At 39.1% G+C, this 16905-nt stretch overlaps 1 protein-coding gene across 1 annotated transcript in view; it reads left to right on the forward strand.

Annotated features, from left to right (window-relative positions):
* The first annotated feature begins 11909 nt into the window (after positions 1 to 11909).
* Positions 11910 to 16905, forward strand: part of FGF14 (fibroblast growth factor 14) — a 248997-nt gene continuing 244001 nt past the window's right edge. The window contains exon 1 of the mRNA XM_088458111.1: positions 11910 to 12329. Within this exon, the coding sequence (XP_088314237.1) occupies positions 12137 to 12329 (193 nt within the window). The 5' untranslated portion in view covers positions 11910 to 12136. The remainder of the gene's footprint in view (positions 12330 to 16905) is intronic.

Below are 16905 nucleotides of genomic sequence, written 5' to 3' on the forward strand. Positions count from 1 at the left end.
ATTGGCCTCCACAGGAATAAAACACACTACATTGGCCTCCTCAGGAATAAAACATACATTGGCCTCCTCAGGAATAAAACACACTACATTGACCTCCACAGGAATAAAACACACTACATTGGCCTTCTCAGGAATAAAACACACTACATTGACCTCCACAGGAATAAAACACACTACATTGGCCTCCTCAGGAATAAAACACACTACATTGGCCTCCACAGGAATAAAACACACTACATTGGCCTCCTCAGGAATAAAACACACTACAGTGGCCTCCACAGGAATAAAATACACGACATTGGCCTCCACAGGAATAAAACACACTACAGTGGCCTCCACAGGAATAAAACACACTACATTGGCCTCCTCAGGAATAAAACACACTACATTGGCCTCCACAGGAATAAAACACACTACATTGGCCTCAGGAATAAAACATACTACATTGGCCTCCTCAGGAATAAAACACACTACAGTGGCCTCCACAGGAATAAAACACACTACACTGGCCTCCATAGGAATAAAACACACTACATTGGCCTCCTCAGGAATAAAACATATATTGACCTCCACAGGAAGAAAACACACTACATTGGCCTCCTCAGGAATAAAACACACTACATTGGCCTCCTCGGGAATAAAACACACTACAGTGGTCTCCACAGGAATAAAATACACTACATTGGCCTCCATAGGAATAAAACACACTACATTGGCCTCAGGAATAAAACACATATTGACCTCCACAAGAATAAAACACACTACATTGGCCTCCTCAGGAATAAAACACACTACATTGGCCTCCTCAGGAATAAAACACACTACAGTGGCCTCCACAGGAATAAAACACACTACACTGGCCTCCATAGGAATAAAACACACTACATTGGCCTCCTCAGGAATAAAACATATATTGACCTCCACAGGAATAAAACACACTACATTGGCCTCCTCAGGAATAAAACACACTACATTGGCCTCCACAGGAATAAAACACACTACATTGGCCTCCACAGGAATAAAACACACTACATTGGCCTCCACAGGAATAAAACACACTACATTGGCCTCCTCAGGAATAAAACACACTACAGTGGCCTCCACAGGAATAAAACACACTACATTGGCCTCCACAGGAATAAAACACACTACATTGGCCTCCTCAGGAATAAAACACACTACATTGGCCTCCTCAGGAATAAAACACACTACATTGGCCTCCTCAGGAATAAAACACACTACAGTGGCCTCCACAGGAATAAAACACACTACATTGGCCTCCTCAGGAATAAAACACACTACATTGGCCTCCACAGGAATAAAACACACTACATTGGCCTCCTCAGGAATAAAACATACTACATTGGCCTCCTCAGGAATAAAACACACTACAGTGGCCTCCACAGGAATAAAACACACTACATTGGCCTCCTCAGGAATAAAACATATATTGACCTCCACAGGAAGAAAACACACTACATTGGCCTCCTCAGGAATAAAACACACTACATTGGCCTCCTCGGGAATAAAACACACTACAGTGGTCTCCACAGGAATAAAATACACTACATTGGCCTCCATAGGAATAAAACACACTACATTGGCCTCAGGAATAAAACACATATTGACCTCCACAAGAATAAAACACACTACATTGGCCTCCTCAGGAATAAAACACACTACATTGGCCTCCTCAGGAATAAAACACACTACAGTGGCCTCCACAGGAATAAAACACACTACACTGGCCTCCATAGGAATAAAACACACTACATTGGCCTCCTCAGGAATAAAACATATATTGACCTCCACAGGAATAAAACACACTACATTGGCCTCCTCAGGAATAAAACACACTACATTGGCCTCCTTAGGAATAAAACGCACTACAGTGGCCTCCACAGGAATAAAATACACTACATTGGCCTCCATAGGAATAAAACACACTACATTGGCCTCAGGAATAAAACACATATTGACCTCCACAAGAATAAAACACACTACATTGGCCTCCACAGGAATAAACACACTACATTGGCCTCAGGAATAAAACACACTACATTGGCCTCCACAGGAATAAAACACTACATTGGCCTCCTCAGGAATAAAACATACATTGGCCTCCTCAGGAATAAAACACACTACATTGACCTCCACAGGAATAAAACACACTACATTGGCCTTCTCAGGAATAAAACACACTACATTGACCTCCACAGGAATAAAACACACTACATTGGCCTCCTCAGGAATAAAACACACTACATTGGCCTCCACAGGAATAAAACACACTACATTGGCCTCCTCAGGAATAAAACACACTACAGTGGCCTCCACAGGAATAAAATACACGACATTGGCCTCCACAGGAATAAAACACACTACAGTGGCCTCCACAGGAATAAAACACACTACATTGGCCTCCTCAGGAATAAAACACACTACATTGGCCTCCACAGGAATAAAACACACTACATTGGCCTCCTCAGGAATAAAACATACTACATTGGCCTCCTCAGGAATAAAACACACTACAGTGGCCCCCACAGGAATAAAACACACTACACTGGCCTCCATAGGAATAAAACACACTACATTGGCCTCCTCAGGAATAAAACATATATTGACCTCCACAGGAAGAAAACACACTACATTGGCCTCCTCAGGAATAAAACACACTACATTGGCCTCCTCGGGAATAAAACACACTACAGTGGTCTCCACAGGAATAAAATACACTACATTGGCCTCCATAGGAATAAAACACACTACATTGGCCTCAGGAATAAAACACATATTGACCTCCACAAGAATAAAACACACTACATTGGCCTCCTCAGGAATAAAACACACTACATTGGCCTCCTCAGGAATAAAACACACTACAGTGGCCTCCACAGGAATAAAACACACTACACTGGCCTCCATAGGAATAAAACACACTACATTGGCCTCCTCAGGAATAAAACATATATTGACCTCCACAGGAATAAAACACACTACATTGGCCTCCTCAGGAATAAAACACACTACATTGGCCTCCTTAGGAATAAAACGCACTACAGTGGCCTCCACAGGAATAAAATACACTACATTGGCCTCCATAGGAATAAAACACACTACATTGGCCTCAGGAATAAAACACATATTGACCTCCACAAGAATAAAACACACTACATTGGCCTCCACAGGAATAAACACACTACATTGGCCTCAGGAATAAAACACACTACATTGGCCTCCACAGGAATAAAACACACTACATTGGCCTCCTCAGGAATAAAACATACATTGGCCTCCTCAGGAATAAAACACACTACATTGACCTCCACAGGAATAAAACACACTACATTGGCCTTCTCAGGAATAAAACACACTACATTGACCTCCACAGGAATAAAACACACTACATTGGCCTCCTCAGGAATAAAACACACTACATTGGCCTCCACAGGAATAAAACACACTACATTGGCCTCCTCAGGAATAAAACACACTACAGTGGCCTCCACAGGAATAAAATACACGACATTGGCCTCCACAGGAATAAAACACACTACATTGGCCTCCTCAGGAATAAAACACACTACATTGGCCTCCTCAGGAATAAAACACACTACAGTGCCTCCACAGGAATAAAACACACTACATTGGCCTCCTCAGGAATAAAACACACTACAATGGCCTCCACAGGAATAAAACACACTACATTGGCCTCAGGAATAAAACACACTACATTGGCCTCCACAGGAATAAAACACACTACATTGGCCTCCTCAGGAATAAAACATAGTACATTGGCCTCCTCAGGAATAAAACACACTACAGTGGCCTCCACAGGAATAAAACACACTACACTGGCCTCCATAGGAATAAAACACACTACATTGGCCTCCTCAGGAATAAAACATATATTGACCTCCACAGGAAGAAAACACACTACATTGGCCTCCTCAGGAATAAAACACACTACATTGGCCTCCTCGGGAATAAAACACACTACAGTGGTCTCCACAGGAATAAAATACACTAGATTGGCCTCCATAGGAATAAAACACACTACATTGGCCTCAGGAATAAAACACATATTGACCTCCACAAGAATAAAACACACTACATTGGCCTCCTCAGGAATAAAACACACTACATTGGCCTCCTCAGGAATAAAACACACTACAGTGGCCTCCACAGGAATAAAACACACTACACTGGCCTCCATAGGAATAAAACACACTACATTGGCCTCCTCAGGAATAAAACATATATTGACCTCCACAGGAATAAAACACACTACATTGGCCTCCTCAGGAATAAAACACACTACATTGGCCTCCTCAGGAATAAAACGCACTACAGTGGCCTCCATAGGAATAAAACACACTACATTGGCCTCAGGAATAAAACACATATTGACCTCCACAAGAATAAAACACACTACATTGGCCTCCACAGGAATAAACACACTACATTGGCCTCAGGAATAAAACACACTACATTGGCCTCCACAGGAATAAAACACACTACATTGGCCTCAGGAATAAAACATACTACATTGGCCTCCTCAGGAATAAAACACACTACATTGACCTCCACAGGAATAAAACACACTACATTGGCCTTCTCAGGAATAAAACACACTACATTGACCTCCACAGGAATAAAACACACTACATTGGCCTCCTCAGGAATAAAACACACTACATTGGCCTCCACAGGAATAAAACACACTACATTGGCCTCCTCAGGAATAAAACACACTACATTAGCCTCCGCAGGAATAAAACACACTACATTGGCTTCCACAGGATAAAAACACACTACATTGGCCACCTCAGGAATAAAACACACTACATTGGCCTCCACAGGAATAAAACATTGGCCTCCTCAGGAATAAAACACACTACATTGGCTTCCTCAGGAATAAAACACACTACATTGGCCTCCACAGGATAAAAACACACTGCATTGGCCTCCACAGGAATAAAACACACTACATTGGCCTCCTCAGGAATAAAACACACTACATTGGCTTCCTCAGGAATAAAACACACTACATTGGCCTCCTCAGGAATAAAACACACTACATTGGCCTCCACAGGAATAAAACACACTACATTGGCCTCCTCAGGAATAAAACATACTACATTGGCCTCCTCAGGAATAAAACACACTACAGTGGCCTCCACAGGAATAAAACACACTACACTGGCCTTCATAGGAATAAAACAAACTACACTGGCCTTCATAGGAATAAAACAAACTACATTGGCCTCCTCAGGAATAAAACATATATTGACCTCCACAGGAAGAAAACACACTACATTGGCCTCCACAGGAATAAAACACACTACATTGGCCTCCTCAGGAATAAAACACACTACAGAGGCCTCCACAGGAATAAAATACACTACATTGGCCTCCATAGGAATAAAACACACTACATTGGCCTCAGGAATAAAACACATATTGACCTCCATAGGAATAAAACACACTACAGTGGCCTCCACAGGAATAAAACACACTACATTGGCCTTCTCAGGAATAAAACACACTACATTGACCTCCACAGGAATAAAACACACTACATTGGCCTTCTCAGGAATAAAACACACTACATTGACCTCCACAGGAATAAAACACACTACATTGGCCTCCTCAGGAATAAAACACACTACATTGGCCTCCACAGGAATAAAACACACTACATTGGCCTCCTCAGGAATAAAACACACTACATTAGCCTCCGCAGGAATAAAACACACTACATTGGCCTCCACAGGATAAAAACACACTACATTGGCCACCTCAGGAATAAAACACACTACATTGGCCTCCACAGGAATAAAACATTGGCCTCCATAGGAATAAAACACACTACATTGGCTTCCTCAGGAATAAAACACACTACATTGGCCTCCACAGGATAAAAACACACTGCATTGGCCTCCACAGGATAAAAACACACTACATTGGCCTCCTCAGGAATAAAACACACTATATTGGCCTCCACAGGATAAAAACACACTACAATGGCGTCCACAGGAATAAAACACATTACATTGGCCTCCTCAGGAATAAAACACACTACATTGGCCTCCTCAGGAATAAAACATACTACAGTACAAGTGCGCTTCCAGTTGAAGCTATACCCTCATTTACCTTGGGTTTCAAAATCAACAGAACAATTGCAGAAGTTTATTTACATAGTCTTTTTTTATACATGGGCAAAGTTATATTTCCAAAACTTTCAACATTTGCAGTGAAATATGGTAATTGGTAAGTCCTAAAAAAGGCCTGTCTCTGGTGCTCAGAAAACCAGGAAGCAATAGACGCCTTGTTTCATAAAAGATATTCTACTCTGTCAAGCATGTGGGTATATAAGTTGCTGGAGTCGAGGATCAAGCTTGGTCACTGTTGAACATCTGGATGAAATAATAAATGTGTTTTTAGGTGTACCTTTTTGCCAAATGTATATAGTAAAGCAAGCTCTGCCTTTTACACCCAATGCTTCAAGAGATCAAATTGCTAAGTGCTGATTACCTTTTGAAAGGTCAGGGCTTCAAGCGCTTGGGCTGAAAAGGCAGTGGTATAACTATAATGGGTGTTATGTGCACGCTGGCACTGTGCCGGAGTCTTTGCTCCCTCCTGTGCATACACCACTTTTACAAAGGCATCGCTGGAAAGATGGGTGTGCTGCCGCGAGGAGGGTGGCACTGCACTCTCCCACTGGTACAGGTAGGGGGGGTCTGCCTGCTGCACGGTGAGGGTGCCCTCCACACATATGTCCCTTCATCTCTTAAAATGCCATTGAGAGTAGATATATATAATATTATTAGGGAGTGCCTTATTTTTTTCTTTTATAGCATAATTTTTTTTAAATCTCTTCACGTTCTAAGAATGTTGAAAAGTATAAAAAATGTTTTCTAGATTTTGTGGGTATACTCTTTTACATTTGCATTCTTTAGATATAGGAAAGTGTCTGGTGGGAATCGGTATAATATGCCGGCGGCTGACCCTAACCTTCCCCCTTAGTGCCTAACCCTAACCTCCCCCCCGGGCTACCTAATCCTAACACTCCCCTTCCCGCACCCTAAACCTAATTCACCCGGGAGGTGCCAAACCCTAATCTCCCCCCGGGGATGACTAAACCTAACCCCCCCCCTTCCCCGGGGACACAGCCGTTACTTACACGTCCAGATAATCGGGATTGCAGAGCTTCGAGATGCAGACATCGGTATCCTGTTCCCTTTCGGGATATCTGAGTCTGCATATTGCCGGGACAGCGGGATTCGGGCGGTGGTATATCGACGCCCGGCATTCTGTCCGCCGGCAAGGAATCGGTTGAAATCTTGACAGTGGAAGCCCGCATTGTACAGAATTACCAGGCGGCAGGATATATCGATGCCCGGCATTCTGTCCGCTGGCAATATGACTGCATCCCGTCTGGGGATAATTATTATACAAATATCATGTCAAGCGAATGGTTTTCACTCAGCGTTATTGATTAGGTTATGCTGTATGTACAGCCACACCGTATCCAAACAAAAGCATTCCACAGCATCTTTATTCACACTTATATATAATCAATTACCTCCGTTACACTGGCACAGGATAAATGGGTTTTAGATATTGTCAACTATCACATAACTATAATTTGTAGCACGTTGTAAAGTGACACATTATTGATTATTGAAACCAAGATAAAGAGGGTTGTGCAAACTTTTATCCCCACAATATACATAACAATACCCATTTAAAAGTTACATTAAAACATAATACGCACTACAATGGGCACACAAACGGTTTCAGAAGATTATAAAGAGTTCCAGGATGACCTAAACATGTACATTTGTACATATTACAGTTACAACACTTATCACAAGCATCAAATAGCAATATTGTTCATTGTCTAGATGCATGATGCTAATAATATTAGTACACTGTAATACAAAAAAAAATCATTATGCATTTAAAAAGATGATTTAATTGGGCATCACCTATTAATTGAGTTTATTCTGTACGGGACAAGCAGACTGTAAAAGAAAGTAGACAGCTCATGCTTTTATTAAAATAACCTTGACAAGAACCATCTCACTCCCATTCGATTGAGTAAGTTGGTGGGGGTGGGGGCAGCTCCCCTACATGCCCCAAATGCTCTTTTTAACACCTGCTCTGTTCCTTTTCTTTGGTTTCTGTTTCTGGGTTAGAGTAACCCAGGCGATCTCCACAGGCTTGTGTCTCCGCCTTATGGATCCCATGGTGTGTCTTTTGGGTATCCTAGATGACCATCAGTTTAAGAAATTTCTGAGACGTTATGTATTTAACACTTTGGCAAAGTTTTGCATAGCAAGGGCTTGGATGGCCCCTGAGGAATCTACCTTTGATGACTGTGTTTCATTGATAAATACCACTGTCACTCAAAAATGCTTTATCTATACCAGTCATAATACCCAGTTGAATTTTGAGTGTGTGGGGTCCTTGGTTGGACCCCCCATATAATTCAGTTGTGACTGCGAACACTACATCTGCAGGCCCCGTCCACCGCCGGTCCCTCTGTTACTCTTTTTATATTTAATTCTGGTCAACTTAATGTTTTCTTTTTCAGCTAACTTTGTTATTGCCTGCTGCTCTAATCTCAATATGCAGCCATCTGATTTTCATTGTCATTTCTTGCTTGCATCTTCTCTGTCCGGCACTCACTTGTAACAGTACTTTATCTGTTTGTTTGTTGGGTTTTTTTTGGGGAGGGGGGGATGTATGCATGTTTTTTCTTGCTACGAAATATTTCACAAAATACACTTGATAAATATGAAAATGTGACTCACATACAGGACTACTGGCAATATTGTAAAATCAGTAATATATGTTGATGTTTCTAATTAAAAGATAGAACTATTGCATTTATAAACATAAGTGCTGCACATTCTGATACTATTTCACAGATGCAGGTCATTTTAGGTCATACAGAAATGAGATATACATGACCTTTGCAAATGACTGCAACTACCATAATATTAGCTTGATTTTAAAGGTAGACTTATTTTGCCTATACACTGTAAACATAAATCAATCAGTTTGGATTTATGGAAAAAAAAAGGAGACCCAGCATTCATCTCTGGTTATTCTATATTAAGACAGCAGATGGCTCTCTTGAGTTTTCTTTGAAATATAATAGGAAATGCTAGAATTGTAAACTTTTTATTATTAAATGTAAGATAGCATTTTGTTACAATTGTTGTTTAAATATAAATTATAAACATTTATGCAGAAATTCTGTCTTACCGTTACTTGTGACAGCATATTGAACTCAAATCTGAATTTGTTTTGTGCAGTCATTTGTATTGTGCATTAATATATCAACTTATTTTCAATAAAATAATTTTTTATAGTATGCAGTATATTTTACATTTATTGTAATTAAAGTGCTATTCATTCTTGTTCTATAATAATGTATTTCAGTGGAGGCACAAGTATATGAAAGAGCTGTCCCTGGTGCTGAACCTGACTCTTGAATTGCTGGTTCAAATTAGTCTGCCTGCAATGGATGTAATATGAAATACATGTTTACTACATCAGATTCAGCAAATGCCTATGTATATTCATGTCTACTATGTTTTCCAGTTTACTGTGCATGTTTATGGAGATGACTGGGTTGCACATTAACATTAGTAAGAGTTGTTATAGGTGAAACTGAATGTCAATCTCATAGATGTCTAAATCACACCCTACATACAGGAAAAAGTTGAGTGCAGGGATTGAGTGCTTACCAATCCCTGCACTCAACTTTTTCCTGTATGTAGGGTGTGATTTAGACATCTATGAGATTGACATTCATAGAATGCACCAACAGAATGCGTGTTTAAATGATCATTTTCTTTATTATTTTTAATTATTTGTTGCATATTGAAAAAATGTGTTTCATAATGTAACATAAGTGGACACCACCAATGATACTAAGACCAACATATTAATGCAGCCACTTTGGCAAGGTACGCCTTGTACTTTTTCGTTGTGTAGTATTTTAAATCTATTTCCACATATCATACTTGCATTAAATTACCCAGATATTTTTGTAATATTTAAATGCAGTAAATAGTTCTAAATGCAAACAGGCATATCTCTGAGAAATAATAACACCGAGGACAGAGAACATCAGTAACTTAATCTTTTTAAAATTACAATAGGATTATTATTCAAATCTGTAACCTGTAGCTTTACACCTGTTCTGGATTGGAAATATAGATGTTGTTTTTTTTGCCAGTGTTTTTGGATTAAATTGCAAGTAAAATGTTGTGTTCTGCTCTCACAGTTATAACTTGTTATGGATTTTAAAGCATATTTTCTGCGTGGGAGAGTTCTGAGGGCACAAGACATTGACGCTTTAGGTGTTTTTTTTCCCATTGCTACAAACTACTGTTATAGAGAGTTATTTGCAGTCTTTATCACGTTGTTGTTTATCATTTGCATGCATGCAAGTACGCTTTTCATCTGTAGCCATTTACACTTCTATTCTTCAGCCTCTGCCTTATTAGTACATTTATCACAAAGGAGTATGTAAATAGGGCAAGGTAGAGAGGGAAGTCGAGGAAGTGAAATTGCACACAGATTGATGAGGAGCTCTTAGGCTGAAACCATTGGTGTCGGTCATTTTTCACATTTATGGCACAGTATGAAAAAACCCTGTCTCCCCCTGCGTGTGACTTTGTAAAACAGAGGTGTCTAGGGATGACGCTCCTGTGGATTTGATCTGCTAAACTTGCCAGTTTTGCATCTGCTGTGCAATGCTTTACATCCTGTCATCCTCCATTCAAAGCACCCATCTCTTGTCTGTTATTACACATTAGTTTATTGCTAGTAGGATGATCGCAGGGTGAATTCCCGATGCTGCGTTGCTGTCTCTGCTTATTTCCTTTTTTTATGCATATATTTTCTTTATTCTTTCTGCTGTCACTACAGGAAGCCAGTCTCTCCTGCGCACCAGGGTTGTTTATGTAACTTTACAGTGGCTATGTGTAGATTTTGTGCTAGCTTCCAGCTATTCCGGACACTTGTTTCTGCAATGAAAGGAGCACAGGAATATAGGAGGCAGTTTGGCTTCTGGTGGAATTATCTCTAGTCTTTCTCTGCAAGCAGTAAAAGCAATCCAGCCAGAAGATTGCTGTTAAGCGTGCTTAATTTCTGGTGCGAAAGGCATTACAGTCAAGAACACCAACTGAGAAAGGAGCTTGGATCTCTTATAAACTAGCAATTTCTCAAGAAAATTGCACAAAGCTGTGCTGTTGGTTGTTTTTTTTTGTATGAAAGGGGTGGAGAGAAGAGGAGGGGGATGATTTGATTACAGAACGTGCAGAAAAGAAGATTGCCTCCTGATGCTGTTACACATGCAGTGCTTCTTGGTGCCTGAAATGATAGAGGATCAAGAAGCATGGACTTGCAGGGATGCAGGAGAGCATCATTTCAAGGCTATTGAATCGGATGCTTTAGCTTTTGTTTACCTGCTGCCTGTGACCATGCGAATGGCAGAGAAAAGCCTGCCTCCCCATTCTATTCCTCCTCCTACTCCTTCCTCCTCTCTTTAACCATCTTCTTCATCCTGATTTTTCAGCTCACTTGCTAAAGAGAAGCAGGCATTGTCTGGTGTGTGGGTGGCACTTAGGAGGCAAGCTAAGCTACCCTCTCTGAGCTTTGCCCTGACACCATGCATAGATGCCAGTTCCTTCAGTAGAAGAGGTGAGAGAAAGCTGCTAAAGAAGTTCTGTTTGGAACATGCCATCACTTTAGCTTTGTTTCTTTCTTTTACCTATATGTATGTATAAATATATATATATACTTACATATACTGTATGGGTGCTTCATATGTATACAGCTCCTGTTAAAGGAGAGATCTGTGGGGTGACATATTCCATTTTCTTTGCTTCTACCTCACCACTGGTTCTCTAAAGTGATCCAACACAGGGACAAGGGAGATGCTACGCTCCCTTCAGAGGGGCTGAGCCCCTTTACTTGGCTCTCTGTGTTTTCTACAGACTGTTTATCTGGGTTCTTTCTCCAGCTTGGTGGGGTGTCCCACCACGACTTTCTGCTAGCCCCTCCCTCTCTGTGGTTCTTAACCCGGTAAGGGTGCACGGGAGGTGGCATGGCAGCAGCTATCGCAAGTGGACTGATCCGTCAAAAGCGCCAAGCCAGGGAGCAGCACTTGGACCGTCCTTCGGCCAGCAAGAGGCGCAGCAGCCCCAGCAAAAATCGAGGCCTTTGTAATGGCAACCTGGTGGATATCTTCTCCAAAGTGCGAATCTTTGGTCTCAGGAAACGAAGGCTCAGGCGGCAAGGTCGGTTGATCTGTGGGCTGTATTTGTGATTTAAATCTTTGTTTTTCCTCGTCTGTCTTGTGCCCAATGGAGTGTATGTGCCCTCATCCTTCTCTCTGCTCCCCAGAGTATCTCTATTTTCATGGTGTAGTTCTGTTTATGCTGTCTTGTCTTGTCCGTTTAAACAAATTACTAAGTTGCATGCGATCGTTGCCGAAGCTGTTGGAAGTCTCGTGTTTATGTACAATACACATTATCCCTTTGCTCTGGAGAGAGACATTGTCACTGTATTGCAGGCCATTCCAGCAACAGGGTTAATGCAAGTGCCACTAGTATTCTGTGTAGTGAAACTAAAGATCCATTTTCAGCATTTACCCTTTCCATGTAGATTAAAAAGAAATAAAATATTAGAACATCACAACAGGTCTATTAATGAAAATGGAATTTTAATGATAAAATGGATGGTTAATCAAACATAGCTTTACGAAATATTTAAATTATCTTTTTTTTTTTAACACAACTTGTATATGTTATTTTTTTTATGGTAGTTTGTAATATAGTGATTTCTTGTTCCATAAGTACTGTAGGTTTCAAATCAGTGGTAATAATTTTCTCAAAAACTTTCATGTTGTAAAAGCAAATATAGTCAGTATTAATACAAGATACCTGCATCAAGGAAAAATTTAATTTCATGTAGTAAATATCATGCTATTATTATTATCCTTTATTTATATGGCGTCACAAGTGTTTTGCATCACTGTACGAAAATATATATACTAACAATAACAGCACATGTGAAGAAATTAATACTAATATAAGGAATACTTTACAGAAATCTAGTTAATGACACTGGTGGGAACCTATTTTTACTCCATTTGTCTCTTATATTTGTTTTCACTCATCTACAGTGTGTTCACAATAGTAATGTCATATTTACAGTATTTGTAGGTAATATGAAAACGAAACAACAGGTAATACATTAGTTCCATAAACACTTAACCCTCAGTCATACACTCAATTTTACAGGTTGCCAATTGTGTATTCATTCCATGTTATTAATGGCATATTGTTCTGAAAAACTTATACTGTAAGACAATATTAGCTATTGCCATTCCATGTTATTAATGGCATATTGTTCTGAAACACTTATACTGTAAGACAATATTAGCTATTGCCATTCCATGTTAGGTATACAAAGCCCAGCAGATTGTTAGCACATTGTCTGCCAGTGTTATTATCCCAGAGCTTAGGGTGAGCATCACTCTTCATGTGAGCCATACATACTAATGGAATGACACAGGTAATTAAGATGAATTGGTACAGTTCCTTTGTAGATTAATATAGCTCTGATTCCTAGTCATTAAAATTATTAATATATTCATATATTAAATATGTGCTGTGGAAACTTATCAAAGCTGCTCAGAACAGCATGGATCACGCTTGGCTTAATGTCACTGCAGTAGATACTTTAAGCAAAGGTTTCGTTTTTTCATCCACATCATAGCAAAATATGCTTAATAATTCTGGATGGATATACATTTAAAATACTAAATATACTTTCATAATAGGAACTATGTTACAGGTTCAAGGGCACCAGATTTAATAGAAGCCAATGATGATAAATCTGAAGCTATTTTGAACACGGCCTTATACAAATATGCTATATGTCAGATAATGTACTAGATGCTGTAACAATAATGTTTTGTTCTTGTCTTCCATTCCAAAAGAATTACAATTCTTACACAATCAGGATCCTTTTTAATGTATAATATCAAATCTGTTCCCTGATAAATAAATGTTGCTTATTTATAAATCCAAAAAAAAGGATATATTTACAGAGTTTATATGAAAATTGGTTATATGGAGTTTTTCTTTAATTTTTCAAATAATTAGACATGTAAGTACAGTCTGTTTTTTTTTTTTTTACTTCATGCATTTTAAAAAATCAGTCAAAGACACTTTATACATCTGATATGTGTTCATGGAACCTTTGTACAGCTAATAGGCCCACTCTAGATATGCTTTGGAATCAGAGAAGAACAAAGTGTGAGAAATGATGCTGTGAAGATAGAGCAGGTTAGATTGTGTCTACCCATGTGTGCTGAGAATAGTTTATAAGTGAAGAAATCTGGCGACATGCTGCACATCTCAAGGTGATGCTTGAATCTTATCACTCGTTTCCAGAAAGCCGCTCACAAGCAGCTTGGCACTGTGTTTGCATAAATGAAAATTATCCATCTATATCTGTATTACATTGAGCAGAAGGGATAGTGAATATGAATGACGATCCTCGTCCTATTTACTTTGTAGACTCTCTACAGCTAATAAGCCTAAACAGAGCATCAGAACCTGTAATAATGTGTTTATTTTATAATCCTGTATTCTTATCTGGAAATAGTTTTTTTTTTACATTAGTATGTGTAGCTAATTTTTATCTATTTTATAGATTTTTTGGTGCATCAATTTTATTTACTATCAAGCTCAAATCCATCATGGAGGAAAGGCAATATACTGTAGGTGCACATTTATATCTTATTAGGTGTATGAGGCTGGTGCACTTATCTTTAAGCACATATTTGTTTTCTCTTAATATTGAGCACTGACCTGGATCTTTGGTGGATATGTGCAATATTTATCTAATGAAATGAAATTTGCGAAATCTGCAGAATCTAGTGAACTTTGCACAACAATGTGCTTATTTAACTGCAGTGTAATAGGTATTTATCAATTGTTAGCCATTGAACTGAAAGGCCATTAATAATCAATAATGGCATTTGCACCATGGGGATTGGCATTTTAGTACAGTAAATTCCCAATGTGATATTTCCTGGTCAGTGTAGCATAATCTTTCAGGTGCACTCAAATAGTTACAGCAACGGCTTCATGCGTTCTCCTTATAGGAAAGTAACATACTTTGGGAACAGGAGAGAATGGTTTTACTATTTCTGCCAGTGCTACTTTGGAAACCAATCTGGTAAATAATTGGTACTTTACATGACAATATATGCTGTTGCTTTCAGTAACCGATAATAGTAGGTATAGGCTGGTATCCTATTAGCCACGGTAAATTACCGTGGCTAATTACCATGCCTCGGGCTATCCAATTAGCCCCGATGCCTGCACTTATCGGGGATGTTGGCGAAACCAAATCTGTGATGATAAACCCTTTTTTCCGTGATTGCTGCAGTGAAAATACATTGTCCGCGACTTTTCGCGGATCCTATGTGTTTCATGAGAAAAACTGAAAGATTTAGGATGTAAAAAAAGAGATTTAATTGAATACCGCAAAAAAATTGGCGAAAAACCACAGTTTTTTTGCGTCCGAAAAATGTTCTCTGCTAATAGGATACCGGCCATAGTGTTATGAAACACCATGGCTATTACCTTTTATTGTTCCCATTGTACACAGTGCAATTTATGTTCTACTTCACCTCTGCCTCCATATACACTATACAAATTAAAGTGTAGAAATAGATCATTGCTAACATGATTTACAAATGCACTTGTTTTATATGTGCCATACAGTAATTAGGTACACTACACTACATATACATTTGTACTAATTATTTTGAAGTTTTACCCAGATTCTATGCACAAATATATATAATAGTGATTCTAAGCAACCCATCTATTGTAAAGTTGACCTATCTGGTGACCTATGCCAAGTATTTTATAGTTACTTCTGCCACGTCTCCTACTAGAAACTAGGTGTATTGGTTGGGAGAGTTGTATAATATTAGAAAATATCCTTATGTACTGTATATGTATGAAAAATGAAAATATAATGCGGTAGCTTAATGCTCATTGTTTTGAAATATTACTCAAACATATTTTATTTTAAATGACATGGTACTTTGGTAAATAGGCGATAAGGTATCATATTGTATTGAGCTTCTCTATGGGTTTATATACAAACAACTTACTACCAAAGGGGAGCGAAGACTCTGTATATGTTGGCTGGCTCCTTATTAATCAGTAGAGATCACCATATATACGCATTGCTAGTGTTTAGCAGGATTGTCACACATGAATGAAGCACATTACCTCCCCTTATATTTTATCTGGAATTGATGCAAAGTGAGATTTCCATACTAATCCCAAGGCTACTTAATATATACTATTGTAGATTATCTGCTTCTATTAGACAGACTTAATGTATGTGTGTTATAGGTGATTCCACAATCATCTGGTTAGGCATACTTGCCAACTCTCCCTGATTGTCAGGGAGTCTCCCTGAAATAGTAGCAGACTCCCTGAAGAGCCTAGCAATCTCCCTTTATGTAGCTGTTATATACTTGAAAAAAAAGAAATCTGAGATGTATACATTCAAATTGTATAATCAGTATCATTATTCTGCATTAGTTATAAGGCACAATTATCCCTATTACTACATACATTTAAATAAGGTTTCTCTAGGCCACTTTTATGAAACTCCCTGTAAAATACAATACATGAGCAACCCCTGAAAAGTATCAGTGTGTTTTCATCAACAAGTAGATCTTACTAACTGCTTTGGGGCTCATTTACATTTGGATATAAGGCAATGTTATGACACGCCTCTCAGATGTAGCAGTACACATCCACATTACCGCTGCAC

The sequence above is a fragment of the Taudactylus pleione genome, unplaced genomic scaffold (genome assembly GCF_031769625.1).
Source record: "Taudactylus pleione unplaced genomic scaffold, aTauple2 ptg000041l, whole genome shotgun sequence".
Lineage (NCBI taxonomy): Eukaryota > Metazoa > Chordata > Amphibia > Anura > Myobatrachidae > Taudactylus > Taudactylus pleione.